This window comes from Balaenoptera ricei, chromosome 18 (genome assembly GCF_028023285.1).
Source record: "Balaenoptera ricei isolate mBalRic1 chromosome 18, mBalRic1.hap2, whole genome shotgun sequence".
Classification (NCBI taxonomy): Eukaryota; Metazoa; Chordata; class Mammalia; order Artiodactyla; family Balaenopteridae; genus Balaenoptera; species Balaenoptera ricei.
In genome coordinates, this window is record NC_082656.1 from 24082591 (window position 1) to 24104460 (window position 21870).

The 21870-nt window shown below is 38.9% G+C and overlaps 1 protein-coding gene across 2 annotated transcripts in view; it reads right to left on the reverse strand.

Annotated features, from left to right (window-relative positions):
- Positions 1 to 21611, reverse strand: part of DNAJC15 (DnaJ heat shock protein family (Hsp40) member C15) — a 69742-nt gene extending 48131 nt beyond the window's left edge. For both annotated transcript variants that reach the window (XM_059902754.1, XM_059902755.1), the window contains exon 1: positions 21464 to 21611. In XM_059902754.1, coding sequence (XP_059758737.1) covers positions 21464 to 21568 — 105 coding nt within the window. In that variant the 5' untranslated portion in view covers positions 21569 to 21611. The remainder of the gene's footprint in view (positions 1 to 21463) is intronic.
- Positions 21612 to 21870: the final 259 nt, after the last annotated feature.

A 21870-nucleotide genomic window follows, 5' to 3' on the forward strand; every position in this document is an offset into this window, starting at 1 on the left:
ATAAGAAGGGTGTTTCATTTACTTTGAGTTCCTAGAGCATATCAGATCTGCCATTTATATTTCATTTCTCATTCATTCAACAATAGTACAATAAGAAAAATAATGCTAATGCCAGAATTAATCTCTATTTCTGAAGACTAACTTTATAGAAAGATAAACACTAAAGGCCTTGCAACCTTTAAAAACAACAAAAACAAACCCAAATTAGGTAGATCATTGGAGCAAACAAGAATGTTCAATAAATGACCCCAAACTGTGCAATCAAGTCTTACTCATCCACACTGAAAATGGACAAAGTATTAGCATAGCTAATCAACAACTCATTTCTTATTGGAATTAAATTACTTATTGGAAGGGGATTGTATCTGATTTACCTCTTTAATAGTATTTTCAATTAATTTGATATTAAAATAGTTTATACCTTTTGAGCATAAACAATTGATAACAAAAATCTATTATCTGGAAGTTGAACTCAACTTGAAATTTTAAAACTATTATGCATCCTGCACTACCAGATTTTTGTACTCTGTAATAAGAATAAAGGTCTTCCACATAAAGTTTTCTATGGAAATACTAAGACTGTCAGAGAGATAAGCAAATAAGTTAAAACTTTAACCTCAAACGGTCCAGAATAAGAATATTATTTGTTTCCTAGAGAAAAATATTTATCTACTACCTGTTTTTCAGTCACTAGAAAGTCATTTGTATTTTTTTTTCAGACACAAATTTAAGAGAGCTCTAAAACAACAAATTCCACCAACTCTCCACATATGTGAATGACCCAAACAGAAAAAAGAGATCATCTAGTTGCAAATACAGAAGACAGGAAGCACAGGAAAATCCATCTGAAATCTGAGCAAGTAGTTCATGCAGAACTCTCAGCCATACCTTTATCTGATCTTAAATTTTTTAAAGTAAAATAACATCTAAAGCATACTGGGGCTTAAAAAAAAAAGCCCATGGTTCATTTGGCATAACTGTGTAAATATCAGAAAATTCCATCAACATCTTCTCTATTTGACTACTGTTGAAAAAAATTTCACATACGCTTTATCACTATGCTATTTCACATTTATTTAAACTTCAGTGTTGTACCTTCAGGCTAACAGGATCTATTTTATTTCTTTTATATACGCAACACCATATTTGATCTATGTCAAGCACAATGATGTGCTTCAATTTTTATTCTGAATTTTTTTTAAACAATGATGCTTTAAAACTAAATTGCCAGTAACAGAACAAAAACGACATTGAAAAGACAATTTAAAAGCAAAATGGAGAGTGAGGCATAAGTGTTAGTATCATAAGTACTGTCATTGTCTACCAACTAGGCAATAACCAGGTTAAATGTCTATGATTGCTCACGCAACTAGACTGATATCACGTTACATCTGTGTTTTTACAGAAACTAGGGAAATGTTGCTACTTCTTTGACTTAGGGAAATTAGAATATGGGCTGAAAATAAGACAGGCAGTGTGATTTAAAAAGAAAGATACGTATACACCTGTACTCTGGCCTAAGCTAAAATGGCCATAGGTGTCAAACATATGTAGGAGACAGTAGATGGTAAATGTGGGTGCCATACAAGGTATTTTTGTTGTTGTTGTTGTTGTTTTAAATATCCACAAGGCTGCCTTCAGGAAGTTTTAGTTTTGAAACTTTTTCTTTGAAGGTTCAGCTGGATGGAAAAGTAGCTAACACTTTCTAGGCCTGCAGAAGATCTAAATAAATTCTTAGATACATTTTTTTCTATATAAAATTATGCAAGCACATATTTAGAACAAGTTGATCTTTCTATAAAAAAGGTATATATGTGCAAATATATACCTAAAACTAATACAGTTACAAATCAGTTAAAAATTCTACCAACTAATTCTTTTACAACTGGTCCAGACCAGTGTTTGGGGAAAGTGGTCTATATAAGGAAAATAGAAAAATTCCATTCATATCAAATTTGGAAATTCAGTTTTTAACAATCTCATCATGGTCACCACAGAAAATACAGATGATATGTATACATATAACTAATTCATGTGTTATTGGCCAATGGTATTGTAAGTTTTAAAAAATTCATAGCAACTTTAAATTATATTTCTCAAAAATGCCAAAAAGCATAGTTTTCACTGCATCCCCTTTGACCATACACAATGCATGAATATTTTAGATTTTAAAATGTCCAAGCATATGTATAATAGCATTGCAGAAATTAACGAACAGTAAATTCCCAATGAAATCACTGACTGATTTAAAGTGGTTGGAGAGTTACCAAAACGAATCCTCTGCCTAGGGACTTCCCTGGTGGCACAGTGGTTAAGACTCTGCACCCCCAATGCAGGGGGCCGGGGTTTGATCCCTGGTTAGGGAACTAGCTCCCACATGCATGCCACAGCTTGCCTGCAAGCTGCAACAAAGCAGGCCACGTGCCGCAAATAAGACCCGGCGCAACTAAATAAATAAATAGAATAAATAAATAAATACATATATTTAAAAAAAGACTCCTCTACCTAGACTGCTAAAGCTGACCGGAGAAAAGTCTTATGAACACACTACATAGCACCATTAAAAAATTATGGTTTCTGATGGCGGCTGGGCTTTCAAATCCACTCAGTATCATCATCTCCTTCATCCTTGATTCATACCATTCCCCATTCCTTTTTGCCCTTACTGTTCTAAATTTTACTTTTGTCATTAGCCTTCATGTTTTTCACCCATGAAGCAAGCATGAACTTCCTCAGTCTTCCACCCTTTCACCCCTGAATGTATAATCCATGTGCTTCAAAGTTAATCAAGCCTGGGCTCCAATTTCAGCTCAACATTTACCAAATCTGTGACCCTAAGCTGATCTCTCTAGGCCCATTTCCTCATCTATAAAATGGGAATGTGGGAATGTGAAAACCTAATCACAGTGTGCTCAAAATGATTTATGAGAAAAGATTATGAAAAATGACCAACGCACTGTATAAACATGGCAGATGTCTGTTAGCTCTTTATTCACACCCACAATTTTACTCTTATTCCTTTCTGTTCTTCTCTGCTCATTCCTCCTGGAAAATCCCTGCTTATTTCAAATAGCTTTAAGGTCACCTCCAGGTAAAACTTTCGCCACCCATCTCCTCACTCAAGTATAAGTTTTTAGTGACCCCATAGTACTTAGCAGTTCTATTATAGTACATAGCACATTATTTAATAATGGCTTACCTATTTCAAACCCTTTCTAACATGTGAGCTTCTGGAGGTAGGGACTGTTTACTTCTTCGGATTTCCGAAATCTAACAAAGTACCTAGTACATAGTAGCTTCTCAAAAGTTAATATAATGGGATGAAAATGATCTTAAGAAGCATCCCCACTATCCAGATGCCTTTTGGAACTTGAATTATTTGTGTACTGTATTGGTGTCTGCTAGTGAATGGAATTATGATGGGAATGGGAAAATATAATGGAAAATGATAGTTAAATTTAATTAAGAAATTAACACATAATCATGTCTCAAAATATTCTGGACCAGGTATATATATCCAAAAGTCTCACAGAAGAAAAAGAAAATGAAGTTAAGGGCCTGTGCCAGGTAAATTTCATTACAAAAATGAAATGAATATAACTCACAGATCCATGTAGAAAAACATGAAGGAGTAACTGAATTGTTAAACAAAGAAAAATAACAAAACTCCAAATAAAAAAAGTCAGGCATTTTTTCAAGCAGCCATTTGGAGACTCTCTCCCATCTCTGAGTATTTCAAAGAGATAGACAATAAACAATAGAAATCAGAAAAATATACAACGGAAAGTGACATGTGCTATGAAGAAAATTAAGCAGCCAAAGAATTATGTGTGGGGACTTCCCTGGTGGCACAGTGGTTAAGAATCCACCTGCCAATGCAGGGGACACGGGTGTGAGCCCTGGTCGGGGAAGATCCCACATGCTGCAGAGCAACTAAGCCCGTGCACCACAACTACTGAAGCCCGCGTGCCTAGAGCCCGTGCTCTGCAACAAGAGAAGCCACCACAGTGAGAAGCCTGTGCACTGCAACGAAGAGTAGCCCCCGCTCACTGCAACTAGAGAAAGCCCACGTGCAGCAACGAAGACCCAACGCAGCCAAAATAAATAAATAAAAACAAATAAATAAATTAATTTTTTAAAAAGCCAACAAGATTTGTTGAGAGACTGGATGTGAGGTATAAAAGAGAGAAGATGATGAATGGATAAAGAAAATGTGGTGCACGTGTACAGTGGAATATTATTCACCCATAAAGAGAAGGAAAGTCTAGCATTTGTGACAACATGGATGAACCTGGAGGACATTACACAAAGTGAAATAAAACCAGACACAGAAAGACAAATATTGATTGATCTCACATACATGTGGAATCTAAAAAAGTCAAAAACTCATGGAAGCAGAGAGTAGAACAGTGGTTAACAGAGGCTGGGGTGGGAGAAATGGGGTGATGTGGGTCAAAGTTCCTGTCAGATGAATAAGTTTTATACTTGAAATTTGCTAAGAGTAGTAGACCTAAGCGTTCTCACCGCATGTGTACATACATGTGCGCACGCACACACACATATATACACACAGAAGGTAACAATGTGAGGTGACCAATGTGTTAATTAGCTTGAATTATGGTGATCATTTCACAATGTATATGTCTATTAAATCATGTTGTACACCTTACATATATACAATCTTTATTTGTCAATTATACCTCCGTAAAGCTGGGGGGAAAGAATGTCAAGGTTATTGCCTTACAGAACTGGAAGAATGGAGTTGCCTTTTGCTGGGAGGAAAGTCTGTGAGAGGAAGTGGGGCAGAGGGAAGGGCTGTCATAAGCTCCTTTGGTCTTGCTTTTCTAGAACACTTGCCACCCTGAGAGTGATAAATAAAACCCAAGCAAAGCTGTACATGAATTCCTAACACCTGGGGAAGAAACGGTCTCATCTACTAATGGAAAAGAAGAATGAGCAGGTTGTCTCAAAATACATCCCTTCTTTGTTATCTTGCAGTGGTTCAGTTCTCAAGGGTTAATCACAAGCAAATCACTTTCTGCTGAACTCAGTGTTTTATGCTGCCTTATTATTTGGTTCAATTTCTACAAAGAAAGCTCTTTGAATTTAAACAGCAAGTGGAAAGGAGAAAAAAGGGAAGAAACAAGAAAGACTGCTTGCCAAATCAGCAGAATTTGAGAAAGAGAGGTAGTGCACATGCAGATCAAAAGAAGGAGAGCAAGGGAATTTATATTCCAGAAAAAGTGTCAGACATGATAAAATGACATTAGGAAGAGAATTTTTACAATTATCCTTCCCTAAAATTTTCAAGCTGGCATGAATGTCCCAGATTTTCATATCTAAATCCACCTGGCCCTTACCATTACTGTTCCATTGCCAAAAAAAAATACACTTGAACTTCTCTCAAAGCACCAATTTTTTAATTAATTTAAGTGAAAAATTTAAATTAAGTAAAAAGAAAAAGCAATGTTAACTACATCTTACTTGCTTGACTTTAAAGTCACTTAATTTATTTTAAACCATAGGCAAGCATTAATATCTACAGCAAGACTAGAGAGTAAATAAAAGGGCAAAACAAAAACAAACTGAAACAATAAAACAAAACCCAAAAGCAAACATAACAAGAAACAAAACTCTCAGGCTCAGGACAAATGAGTACTTCTCCACTCCAATATAATGAACAAAAAATTCTCCAAACTTAAATCCTTGCTATAACTGATGATCTTACGAATAACCTTTTAAGTACTGTTTAGCATATACTCAGGGACCCACTGATACAAACCTTGTCTCTAATAACGCAAGCAGCTTTCTTTGTTAAATGTGACTAGTCAGAAAGTCCTGTCCCAATACCAACCTAGTCCTGGTCGCCTCAGAGAGTACCAGGAGTCCCTGGGTTCATCGTAGGTTTGCCAAACCAGGCTGCACATTTGGCTTCAAGTTCTCAAACCCAAGGATACTGTTGACGGTTCACTTTATGTGTCAGTTTGGCTAGGTCAGTCAACTAAACCTCAGTCTAGGTGTTGCTGTGTAGGTATTTGGTACATGTGGCTAACATCTATAATCAGCTGACTTTATTAAGTAAAGCAGTTTATCTTTGATAACGTAGGTGTGACTCATCCAATCAGTTGAAAGGCCTTAAGAAAACTGAGACTTCCCTGAGGAAGTAGTAATTCTGCCTCAAGACTTAGCTGCTGTCTGAAAGTTGCCAGCCTGCAGGCCTGCCCCACAAATTTTAGACTTGCCAGCCCACACAACTGTGTAAGCCAATTCCTGGAAATAGATGAATAATACATTCTACTTAGTTCTGTTTCTTTGGAGAACCCTGGCTGATACATATTTCTACTGTGTTTCAGGACCAGAAAATAATGCTTTTAGGCATATCGCCCTGACTCATTCATTATTCACTAATTCAACATTTATTTAAACATTTAATCGGGGTGCTTACTACAAACCAGGCACTGTACTAGGGGTAGAGATATGGCTCAATAAGGTCGCCTCACAAAGGTTACAAACGGATTCACAATCTCAAAACAAAACCTGCCAGTCCTCAAAACCTTACTAGTTTGCTTTTATATTTTATTTCTCCATAAATTTATCTAATTTCTTTTAGAACTTACTAGATTTTTAGCCAGAAATATTTCTTAGGATAATAAAGGGATGGTTATTCTAGTTGTCAATGACTCTCAAAAGTTGACACATGACACACCCTCTCTTAGGACCAGATTTTAAATCAGATCATGGACCATAGATAAGATTCCCTCTAGGCTATTTGCAAAGGCACATGGTTGTAACCCCATCCCTTTGTCATGTTACCGCATGATACCTCATCAATGTGCAGAGACACTGGAGTTAAGATCCACTGCTTTATACAGCTGCACTGAGATAACCAATGTGCTGAGAATAATCTAGTGCACAGATTTTACTAATTAGTGTTAACATATTCCATCAAATTTGAAACAAGCATGCCCTAACTAAAAACTCTCTTTAAGGTGTATACAACTATAATAATATAGTAATTGATATTTTTTTAATTGGTAAAAACTTTCACTTTAACACTAGGTTTAACCTGAGGGAGAGATTCCATTTTTCTATCTTTATTACAATTTAGTAAGTCAGTGCTAGTAGGGAGTAGTGGAAGTAAAATGCTGAAAGACGGTTTCAGCAGATAGTTGATCAGAGGCTGCCAATAAAAAACTTGCACTTACCCTTACATGTTTTCCCTGTGAGCTGGTCCCTACCTGTGTCTGGACCGGGTCACTTCCCAAAATAAGCTCTCCATCCTCTGAAGCTGCTGGCTCTGAGTAAGGGAGTTGGGGTATCTGAGTCATATCCCTACTACCCTCATTCAGTTGAGTCTAATATGTCTCCACCCTTCTGTTTCACCACTGTTCATATAAAGATAGTATTATTGACCCCAGTCCCTAACACAGAAGGATGTCTGGTATATATATGACTTCTCAGTTACTAAATAGCAAAGAAAAAAGGAACGACTCTAGATAGGCAGCAGGAACAAGTAAATTTCCAAATATGAAAGAAATCAATGCCAACGGTACCCTCTCCCCTATTCAAATACTCCCACCCCTCTACATCCCAGTTTATTTCTCTATTGTAACCCCAGACTACAACTTCATAACCTGTCTCCTTTACTGAACTGTGAGCCTCTAGAGAGCAAGAAGCAGGCATTATTCATCTTTGTATTCCTAGAATACGTATGGGTTAAATAAAAGTTAGTGTTAATTGACTGGATGGATGAATGTGTGTGTAGATGGTTAGGTAGACAGGTGGCCAGTTGCTAAGTACTCTGCCTCTGGGTCATAGATGGCTTCTGAGAAGAGTCCAGATAAAACTGAAGGATAGGGTCAATGCTAGACCAAGAGGGCAAAGGGAGGATACAGGAGAGAACAAAGGTTAGAAGCTGGGAAACCTGAATTCTGATTGAGATTCTGCCCTTAACTCACGGTGACCTTAGGTTATTGCAGTTGAATCTATGTGTATGTTGGAGGGCAGGGATCATCTACAGAATATGCTAAATATAGACTAGACCAGTAACCTATGAAATATTTCATAGAGCAGACAACTTGTAAAATATAAGTCAACTTCCATCTATTTAACAAAACGGAATCATCTCAAGATAATAACCCTAAGCAGACAGGCCAAAAAGGGGCAAGATTTTCAAAGCCAAATTCTAATTAGAAAATTAAACCAGAATGATACTGAAAGATGACTTCAGTGTGTGGAAGATATCTGTTAGGAAGTAAGAACTATGGCAAGCTTTACATCCGTGCTCTGTGGCTCTTCATGCTAGATGGGTCAAGTCTATCAGTGAAGCTTCTGAGATGTGTTCTTTGGCCTGAAGCTTCAGATATATCTGCTCTAAAAAGCTTGGTCTTCTGGGCAATTCAAGGTTCATTTAGTTCTAGGAGTTAGTTTCTTTAACTTGTTCGTCACTGCTATTTTATTCACTGGCCCTAAATTTCTCTCTTTCAAATTTAAGGATTTTCCTTAGTTCTTTCTATTATCTAAAATTTGGAGAAAAGGGACTTTTTCTACCTAACAGATATCCTTTATCATTTTGTTATTGTACTGACTTTTAATTTTTTTGTTTTTTTTATATTGAATTAGAGTTTATTTCCAATGTTCTGTTTTGTTTTAGGTGTACAGTAACTTGATTCAGTTATCCATAGAGGTATACCTATTCTTTTATAAATTTATTTATTTATTTATTTATTTATTTTTGGCTGTGTTGGGTCTTCGTTTCCGTGCTAGGGCTTTCCCCAGTTGCAGCAAGTGGGGGCCACTCTTCATCGCGGTGCGCGGGCCTCTCACTATCGCGGCCCCTCTCATTGCGGAGCACAGGCTCCAGACGCGCAGGCTCAGTAATTGTGGCTCACGGGCCCAGTCGCTCCGCGGCATGTGGGATCCTCCCAGGCCAGGGCTCGAACCCGTGTCCCCCGCACCGGCAGGCAGACTCTCAACCACTGCACCACCAGGGAAGCCCCTGTACTGACTTTTATTAAATTATTTTTGTCCAATAACTTCCTGAATTAAGAGTTCTACACTATTCCTGAATTAAGTTCTAAACTATTTTAGCCTACCTTCAAATGAGCCTTCCCTGCCTCTTTCCCCCTCACACAATCACACACTTCTCCCGCCAATTCATTTATATATTTTCTCTTTCGGGAAATGTTCCATTTCTATTTGACTTTTGAAAGGTGCAAACAGAAGTACACACAGTACTCTAGGAACAGACACATTATACTTTTATACAGAAAAGATATGTTTTGGGAATTCCCTGGTGGTCCAGTGGTTAGGACTCTGCACTTCCACTGCAGGGGGCCCAGTTCGATCCCTGGTTGGGGAACTAAGATACCACACACACACACAAAAAAGATATGTTTCTCTTTTGTTTTCAATAGTTTCCATAAGATGTCCAATGTTTTGTTGGTATTTTTAGAGCTGAAAGAAATGATAGAAAACATCTAGCCAAAACCCACTCCACTTCCTCCATTTTTACGGAGGAAGACACTGAGGTCCTGAATAGCCACATGCCTTGTCCAAGTTGCAGCCATTGTTTTCTGTTTGTTTGTTTGTGTTGTTTTGTTTTTAATTTAATTTATTTATTTTTGGCTACGTTGGGTCTTCATTGCTGCACACGCGCTTCCTCTAGTTGCAGCAAGTGGGGGCTACTCTTTGTTGCTGTGCACGGGCTCCAGTAGTTGTGGTGCGTGGGCTCAGTAGTTGTGGCACACGGGCTTAGTTGCTCCACGGCATGTGGGATCTTCCCGGACCAGGGCTCGAACCTGTGTCCCCTGCATTGGCAGGCGGATTCTTAACCACTGCGCCACCAGGGAAGCGCCACTGCAATTGTTATCAGTGTCTGCACTGGGACTGGAACACAGGTTTCCTAATTCCAGACCAGAGCCTAGGTCTTCAAGCAACAATTTAATCTCCTACAGTCTTTTAATAGATTATAAAAATCATTCAATTATCTTTCCAGTGTGAGCTCATACTCAATGAAACATCCCTAACTGACTACAGTGCCCATTCGCAAACCTTTTGCCTTGTACAACTTCTTACTAGGTAGTTTGATAAATTACCCAGAGAAAATAGTGTCACTTAATTGTCTAATGTCAAGTTAGATTCTAGCACTGGTCCTTGATGTCCTCACTCCTTATAATTCCCTATTTTTTTTTTCACAAAATTTTACCTTCCCTCAACCTCCAACAAGAAGTTGTATGTTCAAAACTCCTACATTTAATATAAAACCAACCAGTTTGTTAAGTATGAAAGTAGGATTACTAGTACCTCCTTCAACTTCTGGATGGGGCCACGTGGCAATCTGTCACACTCCAGTATAAAGGCCATTAATAATGAGAGGCATCCATTTAGCCAACAACTCAAAGCCTTACAATTGTCAAGGGAGTGGTTCAATGAACATTCTCAAACTGATGCTACGAATTCAAATTGGGACAATCTGTCTTGAAGGTAATTTCACCATAGGAATCAACAGCCTTAAACATATTCATGTCATTAGGCTCAGAAAATAATCAGAGAGGTGCATAAAAACTTTTATATGAGAATATTCATCACTGCATTATTTATAATATATAAAACTGGAAACAATTTGAATACCCAACAATAGGGGAATAATTAAATAAATTAAGGCACATCTAAAATATGCATCCACAATTAAATAATATATTGAGGAATGTTTACAGACCATGTTAGAGAATAAAAGCAAGTTATACGACAGCATGTTCAGCATATATGCACACAGAAAAAAAATGGACTGCTATGAAACAAAACATTAACAGTAGTTATATATTCTTATTACCTACCTTTCATCACTAAAACAAAATCTTTGGACCACAGACTTTGGAATTCAAAGAAATATGGTTTGAATTGCTCTCTACATATCAGCAAGATAACCTTGGCCAAGTTATTTAACCTCTATACTAGAGCTTCCTCATCTGTAAAATGAGGTAAACAATACCTACCTCCTTGGGTTGCTATGAATTTTTAAAAATTAGGACATACATATACATCACCTAATATTTTACATGTGGTAAACATTCAATAAATGGTATCTACTTCAATTACTATATGATATTATTATATAATTGTTTCTTTTAAAATCAGGGGAAAAAAATAAAGGTTAAAAAAGAAAAGTTGTGGAAGATCCCACCAGTTAGAAGGATTTAATAAATAACTTCTTAAGTCAGAAAACCCTCTGATCTGTCTACTTTAAAAACAAATTCTTCAATAGAAACAAATATACCTCATCTTTGGTATCTCCCTTTTAATCCTGCACTTAATTTTGCACCCTGATCATAAAAGTGATCTTGCTGTGTCTCTAGCTAGCCTCCTCCCTATCATGTACTTTTTTTTAACATCTTTACTGGAGTATAATTGCTTTACAATGGTGTGTTAGTTTCTGCTATATAACAAAGTGAATCAGCTATACATATACATATATCCCCATATCCCCTCCCTCTTGCGCCTCCCTCCCACCCTCCCTATCCCACCCCTCTAGGTGGTCACAAAGCACCTAGCTGATCTCCCCGTGAGATGCAGCTGCTTCCCACTAGCTATCTATTTTACATTTGGTAGTGTATATATGTCAATGCTGCTCTCTCACTTAGTCCCAGCTTACCTTTCCCCTTCACCGTGTCCTCAAGTTCATTCTCTGCATCTGCGTCTTTATTCCTGTCCTGCCCCTAGGTTCATCAGAACCTTTTTTTTTTTTTTTAAGATTCCATATATATGTGTTAGCATGTGGTATTTGTTTTTCTCTTTCTGACTTACTTCACTCTGTATGACAGACTATAGGTCCATCCACCTCACTACAAATAACTCAATTTCGTTTCTTTTTATGGCTGACTCATATTCCATTGTATATATGTGCCACATCTCCTATCATGTACTCTTACAAGCTTTTACTATACTGACTTTGAAGTCCCTGGCAAGCACCCCTTAAACTCTCTCTTTCGGCTTACCTGCAACACCTTGTAATTCGGTTATTCTTCTTGCTTGGGAAATCATCCCATTTCCTGAAAGCTATTTTTACTCCCTTACAATAGGGTCTTTTACTTTAAGGCTGTAATTTCTTACAATAGCAATGCTTATAGCTTAATTTCATTACACAATATTCTTTTCTTCCTTTTTGAGTTAAGGTGAAATAAAATTAACTCTGCTTTGAAGTTTAAGAATTTTTAAACAGGGCTTCCCTGGTGGCACAGTGGTTAAGAATCCGCCTGCCAATGCAAGGGACACAGGTTAGAGCCCTGGTCCGGGAAGATCCCACATGCCATGGAGCAACTAAGCCCATGCACCACAACTACTGGGCCTGCGCTCTAGAGCCCGCGAGCCCCAACTGCTAAGCCCACATGCTACAACTACTGAAGCCCACGCGCCTAGAGCCTGTGCTCCGCAACAAGAGAAGCCACCACAATGAGAAGCCCACGCACCACAATGAAGAGGAGCCCCCGCTCGCCGCAACTAGAGAAAGCCCGAGCGCAGCAACAAAGACCCAATGCAGCCAAAAATAAATAAATAAAATAAATAAATTTATTAAAAAAAAACAGAATTTTAAAACATATCTTGAAGCTTATGAAGACTCTGAAAATTACCACAAAAACCAAGACTGTGTATCATTTCTTGGAGTTGAATTTCATCAATTTCTGATATCTAAATGATGGAGAAATAATATGGTACAGTAAAAAAGTCAAGGACTTTTAGAGTCAAAATTGGTTTCACATCCTAGTCCTGCCACTTACTAGCTATATGACCTTGAGAAAGTTAATTAACCTCTTTGATCCTCAGTTTTCTTATATGTAAAATGGTGAAAAGTAACATCTAACTTCATGGGTTATTATGAGAAGCGGGAGAATATAATACAGTGCCTGGTAAAGAGCATTCACTAAATGTTAGTTCATTTCCTCCCTAACTATTTGTTTGCATATCATAAACTCAATACATTCATGCATATCATTAATTTTTACCTTATTTTTATACATTCAATGATTAAAAATTTAAAATATTACTAATATTATGGGGGTAAGAGACAGGTATGAAACTTGTTACCTTATAAAAAGTTTAAACGATTGGGAAGCACTGTTTGAAGACAAACAAACTCAGAAAAAAAATAAAGGTTATTAAAAAACAAAAATCATGAGAAGATCCCACATGGTCACAGCTTTTGTACCGGCCAAAAGTGATTTTATACTACAAGCACCTGAAACAATCCCCTACAAAATCTCACAGTTAAAAAATCTTACCATATTGATCAAATACAGACAATAAACTTAGTTCTAGGAAGAGATCCATTGACACAAAACTGAGAGTAAAAGAGTCAACGATTCTAAACTGTTTCTGAATAGTAGTATATCACAAGCTTTCTAGCATGGAAGTAAAGAATGAAATGCGTTACCCCAAATGGAAATATACAAATTAGGTATCAATTCATGGCACTTACTAAAACTTCTACTTAAAATTCTTTACCTCCAGCGAGCAACTAAGCCTGTGCACCACAACTACTGAGCCTGCGCTCTAGAGCCCGCAAGCCACAACTACTGAGTCTGCGCCCCACAACTACTGAAGCCCACAAACATAGAGCCCGTGCTCTGCAACAAGAGAAGCCACCGCAATGCGAAGCCCGCGCACTGCAATGAAGAGTAGCCCCTGCTCGCTGTAACTAGAGAAAGCCCACACGCAGCAACAAAGACCCAACGCAACCAAAAATAAAAATAAATTAATTAGTTAAAAAAAAAAATCTTTACCAAAACCACGTAACACATTTAGAAATACTGTAAGTACTATACAGTAATAAAGTTCTTGGTGAGTAAAACTTTAACATCATTGCAGCTAGGCTGTATGTCTATGGCTGCTTCTGCTTTACAACAGCAGAGTTTGGTAGTGTGACAGAAGCCATAAGGTCTGCAAACCTAAAATACTATTCAGCCCTTTACAAAAGAAGTTTGCTGCCCTCTGTCCTTGAGGGTGGCAATCCTGGCTCACTCATCTCCTCCCCACACACACCTAGTATATAGCTTCTATGTATTTGGTGTTAAAAAAAAAATCTATTATACTGAATTGAATCAACAAACTTTAAAAACAGAGCTGGAGACTGCCTGTGTTATCAGAGGCATCAAGCAATAAAGTTACCAAAATTTGGAAAAGCATGTCAGAAGAAGTCAGAGTATCATGTGTACTCTGACTACACCTAATATTTAATACATGCTTATATTTTATGCCTCTCTTTACCATTAAAAAAAAATCAGGGCTTCCCTGGTGGCGCGGTGGTTGGGAGTCTGCCTGCCAATGCAGGGGACACGGGTTCGAGCCCTGGTCTGGGAGGATCCCACGTGCCGCGGAGCAGCTGGGCCCGTGAACCACAACTACTGAGCCTGCGCGTCTGGAGCCTGTGCTCCGCAACAAGAGAGGCCGCGATAGTGAGAGGCCCGCGCACCGCGATGAAGAGTGGCCCCCACTTGCCGCAACTGGAGAAAGCCCTCGCACAGAAACGAAGACCCAACACAGCCATAAAATAAATAAAATAATAAATACTTAAAAAAAAAAATCAGAGAGAGAATATCATTTATCTTAGTCTTTTTTATTCCTTAAGGCCGTCAGTTCATCATACTGTAAAACATGTCCTCTAATCCTCTGTTTTTCTTCCATCTTGTTGTTTCATTCCTTTGTTAATTTAATTATTCAGTGGATTTATAGAGCAGTAACCAAGGTTGGTACCATGTTGAGAACTGAGAGAACAACGATCCTTAAACCTTGGTCCTTGCCTGTAAAGAATATCTAATTTTAGTTTAAAAGACATGTTTCAAAAAAGGAGAAGAAGCACTATTTAAATAATGCCAGCAAATCAACAAGTGGGCCAAGTCAGGTATCTGTTACTATCACCTAGTTTCAAATATCCACCAGAAAAACACACACACACAAACACACATTACTTTAAATGTTCCACCATCTTGAATCAAAGAATTTCTGAGAACTGGGAAAACAGCCCACTCCATCATAGCTGCTACTGCTGGGGGGAAAAAAAAGCATCAAAATTGTTTACAAATTCCATAAGGCATTATATTCTTCCAAAACAGCAAAAGCAGTAAATAATCTTCTAGATAAATATGAACTGCCTGAAAGTGTTATAAAATGCTAAAACTTCTATCTTGAGACTGCAACATTTAAGTTTCAAGATAGACAATAGTTGTACCAGAGGAAAATTTTAAAAAAATAATAAATTCTGCATCAAAATGGTAGTTGTGATGGAGAAATATGGAGACTAGTCACTCACTCAACAAACATTTGTTTAGCATTTATCTATAAATATACAAATACTTATTTAGCATCTATGACAGGCTTTGTGCTAAATTCTGGGCAGAGTAGTGAGCAAGACAGACACAGACTCTTCTCCCTTAGAAACTAACACAAAGGAGAAATCCAACAGAAAAAGAATACATGCATCAATATGCTGAACCAAACATCCATGTTTATTTATTAAGCCACTCAGTAGTAATAAAAGTTAATAGCTGGGCTTCCCTGGTGGCGCAATGGTTGAGAATCTGCCTGCCAATGCAGGGGACACGGGTTCGTGCCCCGGTCCGGGAAGATCCCACATGCCGCGGAGCAACTGGGCCCGTGAGCCACAATTACTGAGCCTGCGCGTCTGGAGCCTGTGCTCCGCAACAAGAGAGGCGGCGATGGTGAGAGGCCCACGCACCGCGATGAGGAGTGGCCCCCGCTTGCCACAACTAGAGAAAGCCCTCGTACAGAAACGAAGACCCAACACAGTCATAAATAAAATAAATAAATAAAACAAATACTTTAAAAAAAAAAAAAAAAAAAGTTAATAGCTGTTCATTTAATAAACAATTAAGTAACTACCATGTATCGACTGCAATGCCAATCACAGAAGCGAGCATGTAAGTTCTTGCCCTTAAGACTTCACAACCTAGGTGCTTATACATATATAAATAATTTTGATATATTATAAGAAATAATTTAATAAAAAACTGTATATGACTTTCTAAGGAAGTACTTAGGATAAAACAACTTTATTCTACTAGGGAAAGGGAACTCGAGGCAGGTAAGGCTTCACATCAGTAACCTGAGTCTTAAAAAATGAACAGCAGGGGCTTCCCTGGTGGCGCAGTGGTTAGGAATCACTGCCTGCCAGTGCAGGGGACATGGGTTCGAGCTCTGGTCCGGGAGGATCCCGCATGCCGCAGAGCAGCTAGGCCCGTGAGCCACAGCTGCTGAGCTTGCGCTCTGGAGCCCGCGAGCCACAACTGCTGAGCCTGAGTGCCACAAGTTCTGAGGCCCACGCACCTAGAGCTCGTGCTCTGCAGCGAGAGAGGCCACCCAATGGGAGGCCCGCGCACCGCAAGAAGGGGGTAGCCCCCGCTCGCCACAGCTAAAAGAAAAGCCCGCACGCAGCAACAGAGACCCAATGCAGCCAAAAATAAAAATAAATATATTTAAAAAAAAAAAAAAAAAAGAACAGCAGTTTGCCAGGCAACGACTTTCAGACAGAGGAGAAAACTACAGTAAGTAAAGTCATAGCACAGGGCACAGTACAGTGAAGGAGATGGAGAATGAGGCTGCGTAAGTAAGTCATTTAGGGGTTAGTTCATGAACAGTCCTGTATATCACAATGGTATATTTATACAATTTATATGATTACCATGGGAAGTTTGGACCTCGGTAAATTTATGAAAAGGAACTTGGTAAATTAATTTAAAAAATTATAGTACCATAATTAGGTGTGTAGTATAGAAAAATAACTGATGGCTGAGTGAAGTGTAAAAAGGGTAAAGGACCAGAAGCAAAGAGACCTGTTTTTAAAGGCTATTATCAATACAATAGGTCAGAGGAGAGATGCTTAAGACCAACAGAATAACAGTGAGAAGGGAGAAAGTGGAGTGATGATGGCATTATTCAAGGTAGTGGATAGGCGAGAATCACCATGCATAGGGAGGGGATATAATGAGCTACACTTTAGATAAGCTGAATTTTGTATTTTTATTTGTAGGACTCACTGGTAGACAACTGAAAATTCTTATTAACTCCATTCTTCTCATTCCTTCCCATTCCAGAATAACATTTACTCATTCAACAATTTCTTTTTAAAGTGCTTACCACATAACAGGCACCTTTATATATGTTGGAAATACACAGACAGCAAAGTCCCTGTTCAGGGAGCTTACATTTTAGCCTCCTCTTATGATAACAATGATAGGAACAGTGTTTTACAGTGAAAGGAACAGTGAGGAAAAAATAGGGCAAGGTTAAAAATATGGATATACAATACATAATCCATGTGATTTCTTCAAAGGGAAGCTTCAAGGTAAATATTTTAAATTCAAATTGCAATTGAAAAATAAAAGTGGTCTCTTTTTTTGGTAATGAATAAGCACTTGATAATTTACATGTTTGATAGGTTTTGATTTTCATGTATCAGGTTTGCTTACACTGAAACATATATGTGGCTAATTTTCTTATATGTTACATCATCCTAATAATACTAGGAGTTACACTCTTCAGGAAAGTACTGAAAATTGAAAGGCTACCAAGTCATACAAACTGAGTTTTGTTCAAACTGCTTTAAAAATTGTTAATATTCTCCTCTTAACTTTAAAGTTTCTTTTCTACTTTTCCATGAGAAGCAGCTTTGCTAAAGCAAAGTCTGATCATGACTTGTGATTATTAAACAATTAATTGTAAGATAGTATTTTATTCAAAGTACTATGCAGGTATTTCCTCCTACATTTTTATCTTTTACTCTCCCAAACAGGCTAATGAACCTGAATTCTTAATCCCTAAAGGAAAGCTTACATGAGACAGTTATTTAACATCTACAACTGCAGATATATATTTCAAAAACTTTAAAATAAATTGCATCTTTTTAAAAAATGGTATGAAAAATGTCTTTTTCAATTCCTTGACAAATATTTTATTTTCTACTATTTTCAGTAAGATTAGCAAATACATCCCATACTTAGGTCATTTGTTCCTTTTTTTTTAAACATCTTTATTGGAGTATAATTGCTTTACAATGGTGTGTTAGTTTCTGCTTTATAACAAAGTGAATCAGTTATACATATACATATGTTCCCATATCTCTTCCCTCTTGCGTCTCCCCATTTGTACTTTGTTATCCTACACTTTGTCAACTTCCCATCACTTTCGGTACTTCTAAGTTTCCCCAAAGTTATTATTATCAACTCTCTTATGTTCCACCCCATCATTGGTCACTGCCTGGACCAGTGACTCCCTACAGAAGCAGAACAGACCCTTAGGGACCTTTTGAAAATTTGCAAGGACATTTTTTGGTTGTCACGATAAGTTGGATAGGAAGGAGGGTATTTAGTGGATGAGGACTATGGATCCTAGAAGTCCTAAAATATATGAGAAAACACTGGACAACAAACAACTGCCTGCATCGCTCAAGATTTTAAAAGACTCTACTGGACACTGAGTAGGTGAAAAGCCTATGTATGATCATCTTAGTCTAGGACTTTACTACATATAAAATATATCATTTTTGCACCATTTTAGTGAAGACTGAATTTTCCAGAATTGCAGCTATCATGTAAATTGAGGTAAGATTCCACTTTGTTTCATTCAAAATTTTACCAAAAATTGTTTACAACTTGGGAAAAATTCGTTTGTCGATGACAATGGCCCTTATGGTATTTGAGCTGCCAATGTAATACATCTGAAATCAGCCTGCATTTATAGCCACCACACTCACAATGATTCCTTTGCACTGGTGCAATGTGCCAGCAACTGATCAGTTCTTCACTGTGTCTTCTAATGTAATCATGCCTGAGTACTTACATATTTAAATAGTAGACACGTTATTTTCTAATAAAATACTTATTTTACCTTTATGCTTCAATTAGAGCAGTACACTGATTTTTTAAAATTATGCTTATGGGTATTTTTTATTGCCTATAAATCTTTAGGATATTACAGGAAACTTTAATATTTGTTATAAAAAGGGGGCTCTGGGCTGGACAGGTTTAGAATCACTGGCCTACACTTTAGCCTTCACGTGCCCAGACTACTAAAGATGTCTCCTAACTGATAGCTTGGATTCTATACACTCCCTTTTCCAAAGAAAAGTACCTACAGATGTAAAAAAAATCACCAATATTATTTCTACCTTCAAAATACCACAGGGCTCCAATTGCCTTGCAAATCAGTCCAGTACTGAGATTTTTACAACTCTCCATAGAGAGGTGAGTTCTGCCTAACCTAATATCTTATCCAGTGCACATCACAGACTGAACACTATTCAGAAAGCCTTATTTCTGGGAACTATCCTCAATATTTTGAAATATTTTGTAATAACCTATAAGGGAAAAGAACCTGAATATATATATATCCAAATCACTCTGCTGTGCACCTGAAACAAACATAACATTGTAAATCAACTGTACTTCAATTTTAAAAAAAAGTTAAATAATAAAAAAAAAAAAGAAAGAAAGTCTTATTTCTAAGGAGTCAGCAAGTCACAGTGGAAAGAGTGTTAGGATTTAGAACCCTAGGCCCACCACTTATTAGGAGAATGATCCTGGATGAATTACCACTTTCTGAGTCTCCGTCTCCTCGTTCAAGTGACAACTGAAAAGGACCTTCCTCACAGGGCTGTGGTATGGAATGAATCAGACATAGGAACTCAAAGAGTTTGCTACTTCAAACTTTTTATCTGTTTTGTTCATTTACTTCTTCCAAGGATGACACCTGGCTGGTATCCAGCAGTGCTCAAGAAGTGTCTGTTGAACAAAAGCATATTGCTTTCTGAAACCTTTCCAGCCCACTGACTCTGTTCCAGAAATTTATCAGTTAAGTAACAATAACTGAGCGCTTACCAATTGAGTGCTTACTTGAAGTAAACACCCAGTCTCTGCTCTTAGGAAACAAAAAAACGCTGGAAAATGACAGGTCAACATAAAAGACGTCACAAGACTGTGTATGACTAGTCAATGAACAATATGGACAAAAAGTGCTGTGCATCTATCACTGTTGGCTGGGTCAACACGGAAGGTGGTGTGGAAAAGGGATAAAACAGAATTTCTCCAACTAATCTATTCCTCTCACACGTAGCCTGAGAGAACTTTACAACTGCCCAACAGGTCACTCCTCTGCTTAAAACTCATCAAAATGGTACCTCAGGATACCCCAAGCTGTTCACGTGATTTACCAGAAGCTTCCTATGTTCTGGCCCCCATTTGGGAACAGCACAGATCAGTAAGGTGGCCCACTAACTACATGTGGCAACTGAGTATGTGAAATGTGTCTAGTCCGAACTGAGATGTCCTGTTAGTGTAAAATACACACTGGATTTCAAAGACTTAGTACAAAAAAAAAAAAAAAGGAAAACATCTCATTAATAATGTTTATATTGTGACTTCCCTGGTGGTGGTTCAGTGGTTAAGAATCCGCCTGCCAATGCAGGGGACACGGGTTCGAGCCCTGGTCAGGGAAGATCCCACATGCCGAGGAGCAACTAAGCCGGTGAGCTACAACTACTGAGCCCGCGTGCCACAACTACTGAAGCCCACGCGCCTAGAGCCCGTGCTCTGCAACGAGAAGCCCGCGCACCGCAACGAAGCGTAGCACCCGCCGGCGGCGACTAGAGAAAGCCTGTGAGCAGCAACAAAGACCCAACGCAGCCAAAAATAAATAAATAAATATATTTTTTAAAAAAATAATGTTCATATTGATTTCACGTCAAAATATCACTGTGGACATACTGGATTAAATAAAAATGCATTGTTAAAATTAAATCCACCTATCTTTTTAACTTCTTAAATATGGCTATTGAAAATCTAAAAACACGTATGCGGCTCGCATTATGTTTCCACTGGACAGTTTCTTTTCCCAGCTCTACATTTCAGCCTGAAGAGACCCCTTACTACGTCTGACTGGGCCCTGGTCTACGACTCTGTAGATGATACTACTGGCGCCTGAAACGCTTTTTCCTCTTCACCGAGTCTGCCGCTACTCATTCTTCAGATCTTAGTTTTACAACAATGGTTACAGCGCTTTCTCCTAGAAGCCTCCCCTGGCCTCACCCCCTGGCCCCGAAAGACTGGACTGGGGTCTCCTCCTACATGATGGGAACACCCATCCTACAGCACTTATCACACTGCGTCTGCAATTGCCTGTTCTCTGGTGTCTTCCCGACAAGAATGAAAGCTCCTTGAGGGACCAGAGATTCTCCGAACACGCCTACTCGTCAGCGCCGGGCACCGAGGAGCATCAACTCTGAATAAATGAGGGGTGGGACAAAGGTAGTGGATGAACACCGGGACGACCCCGGTTCGGGGGTAAGGGGGTGCAGAGAGGTGAGGCAGGGACGGGGCGGGGCGGAGTTTGGGGAGCGCTAGCGGGTAGGCTCGGGCAGCTTGGAGCGGGAGAACGGCAGGAGAGCCGGCAGACTCACCAGTCTCCGGTCAATGTCGGTGTCCGACCGCTTGGTCGGGGGCGGCGAGTCCTCAGCGTAGCGCAGGCCCTCGCCGGCGGTGGCTACGCCGCCACGGGCAGCCATGGCAATGCGGCGCCGGGCACTCGGAACGCCCCGCTGCCTACGAGGCGGCCGCAGGGACAAACTACTTAGGGCGGCCCCGTTCGCGGGTTTTACCTCTGCCTCTCCCGCTGCGCTAGTGAAGGGCGGGGCCCCAAGGGATCTCGTTCTCGCCCAGGCTCAGACCAACTTGTCCCCTCAAGCCAAAGGTCAGATCCTAGCTGGGGGCCCTAGGATGTGGAGGATTTTTTTCTTTGTTTCAGATTTGCAGGCCTAAAGCCAACGTTGGGACTCGTGGGGCAAAGCGTGATGGGGCCTTTCTTCCT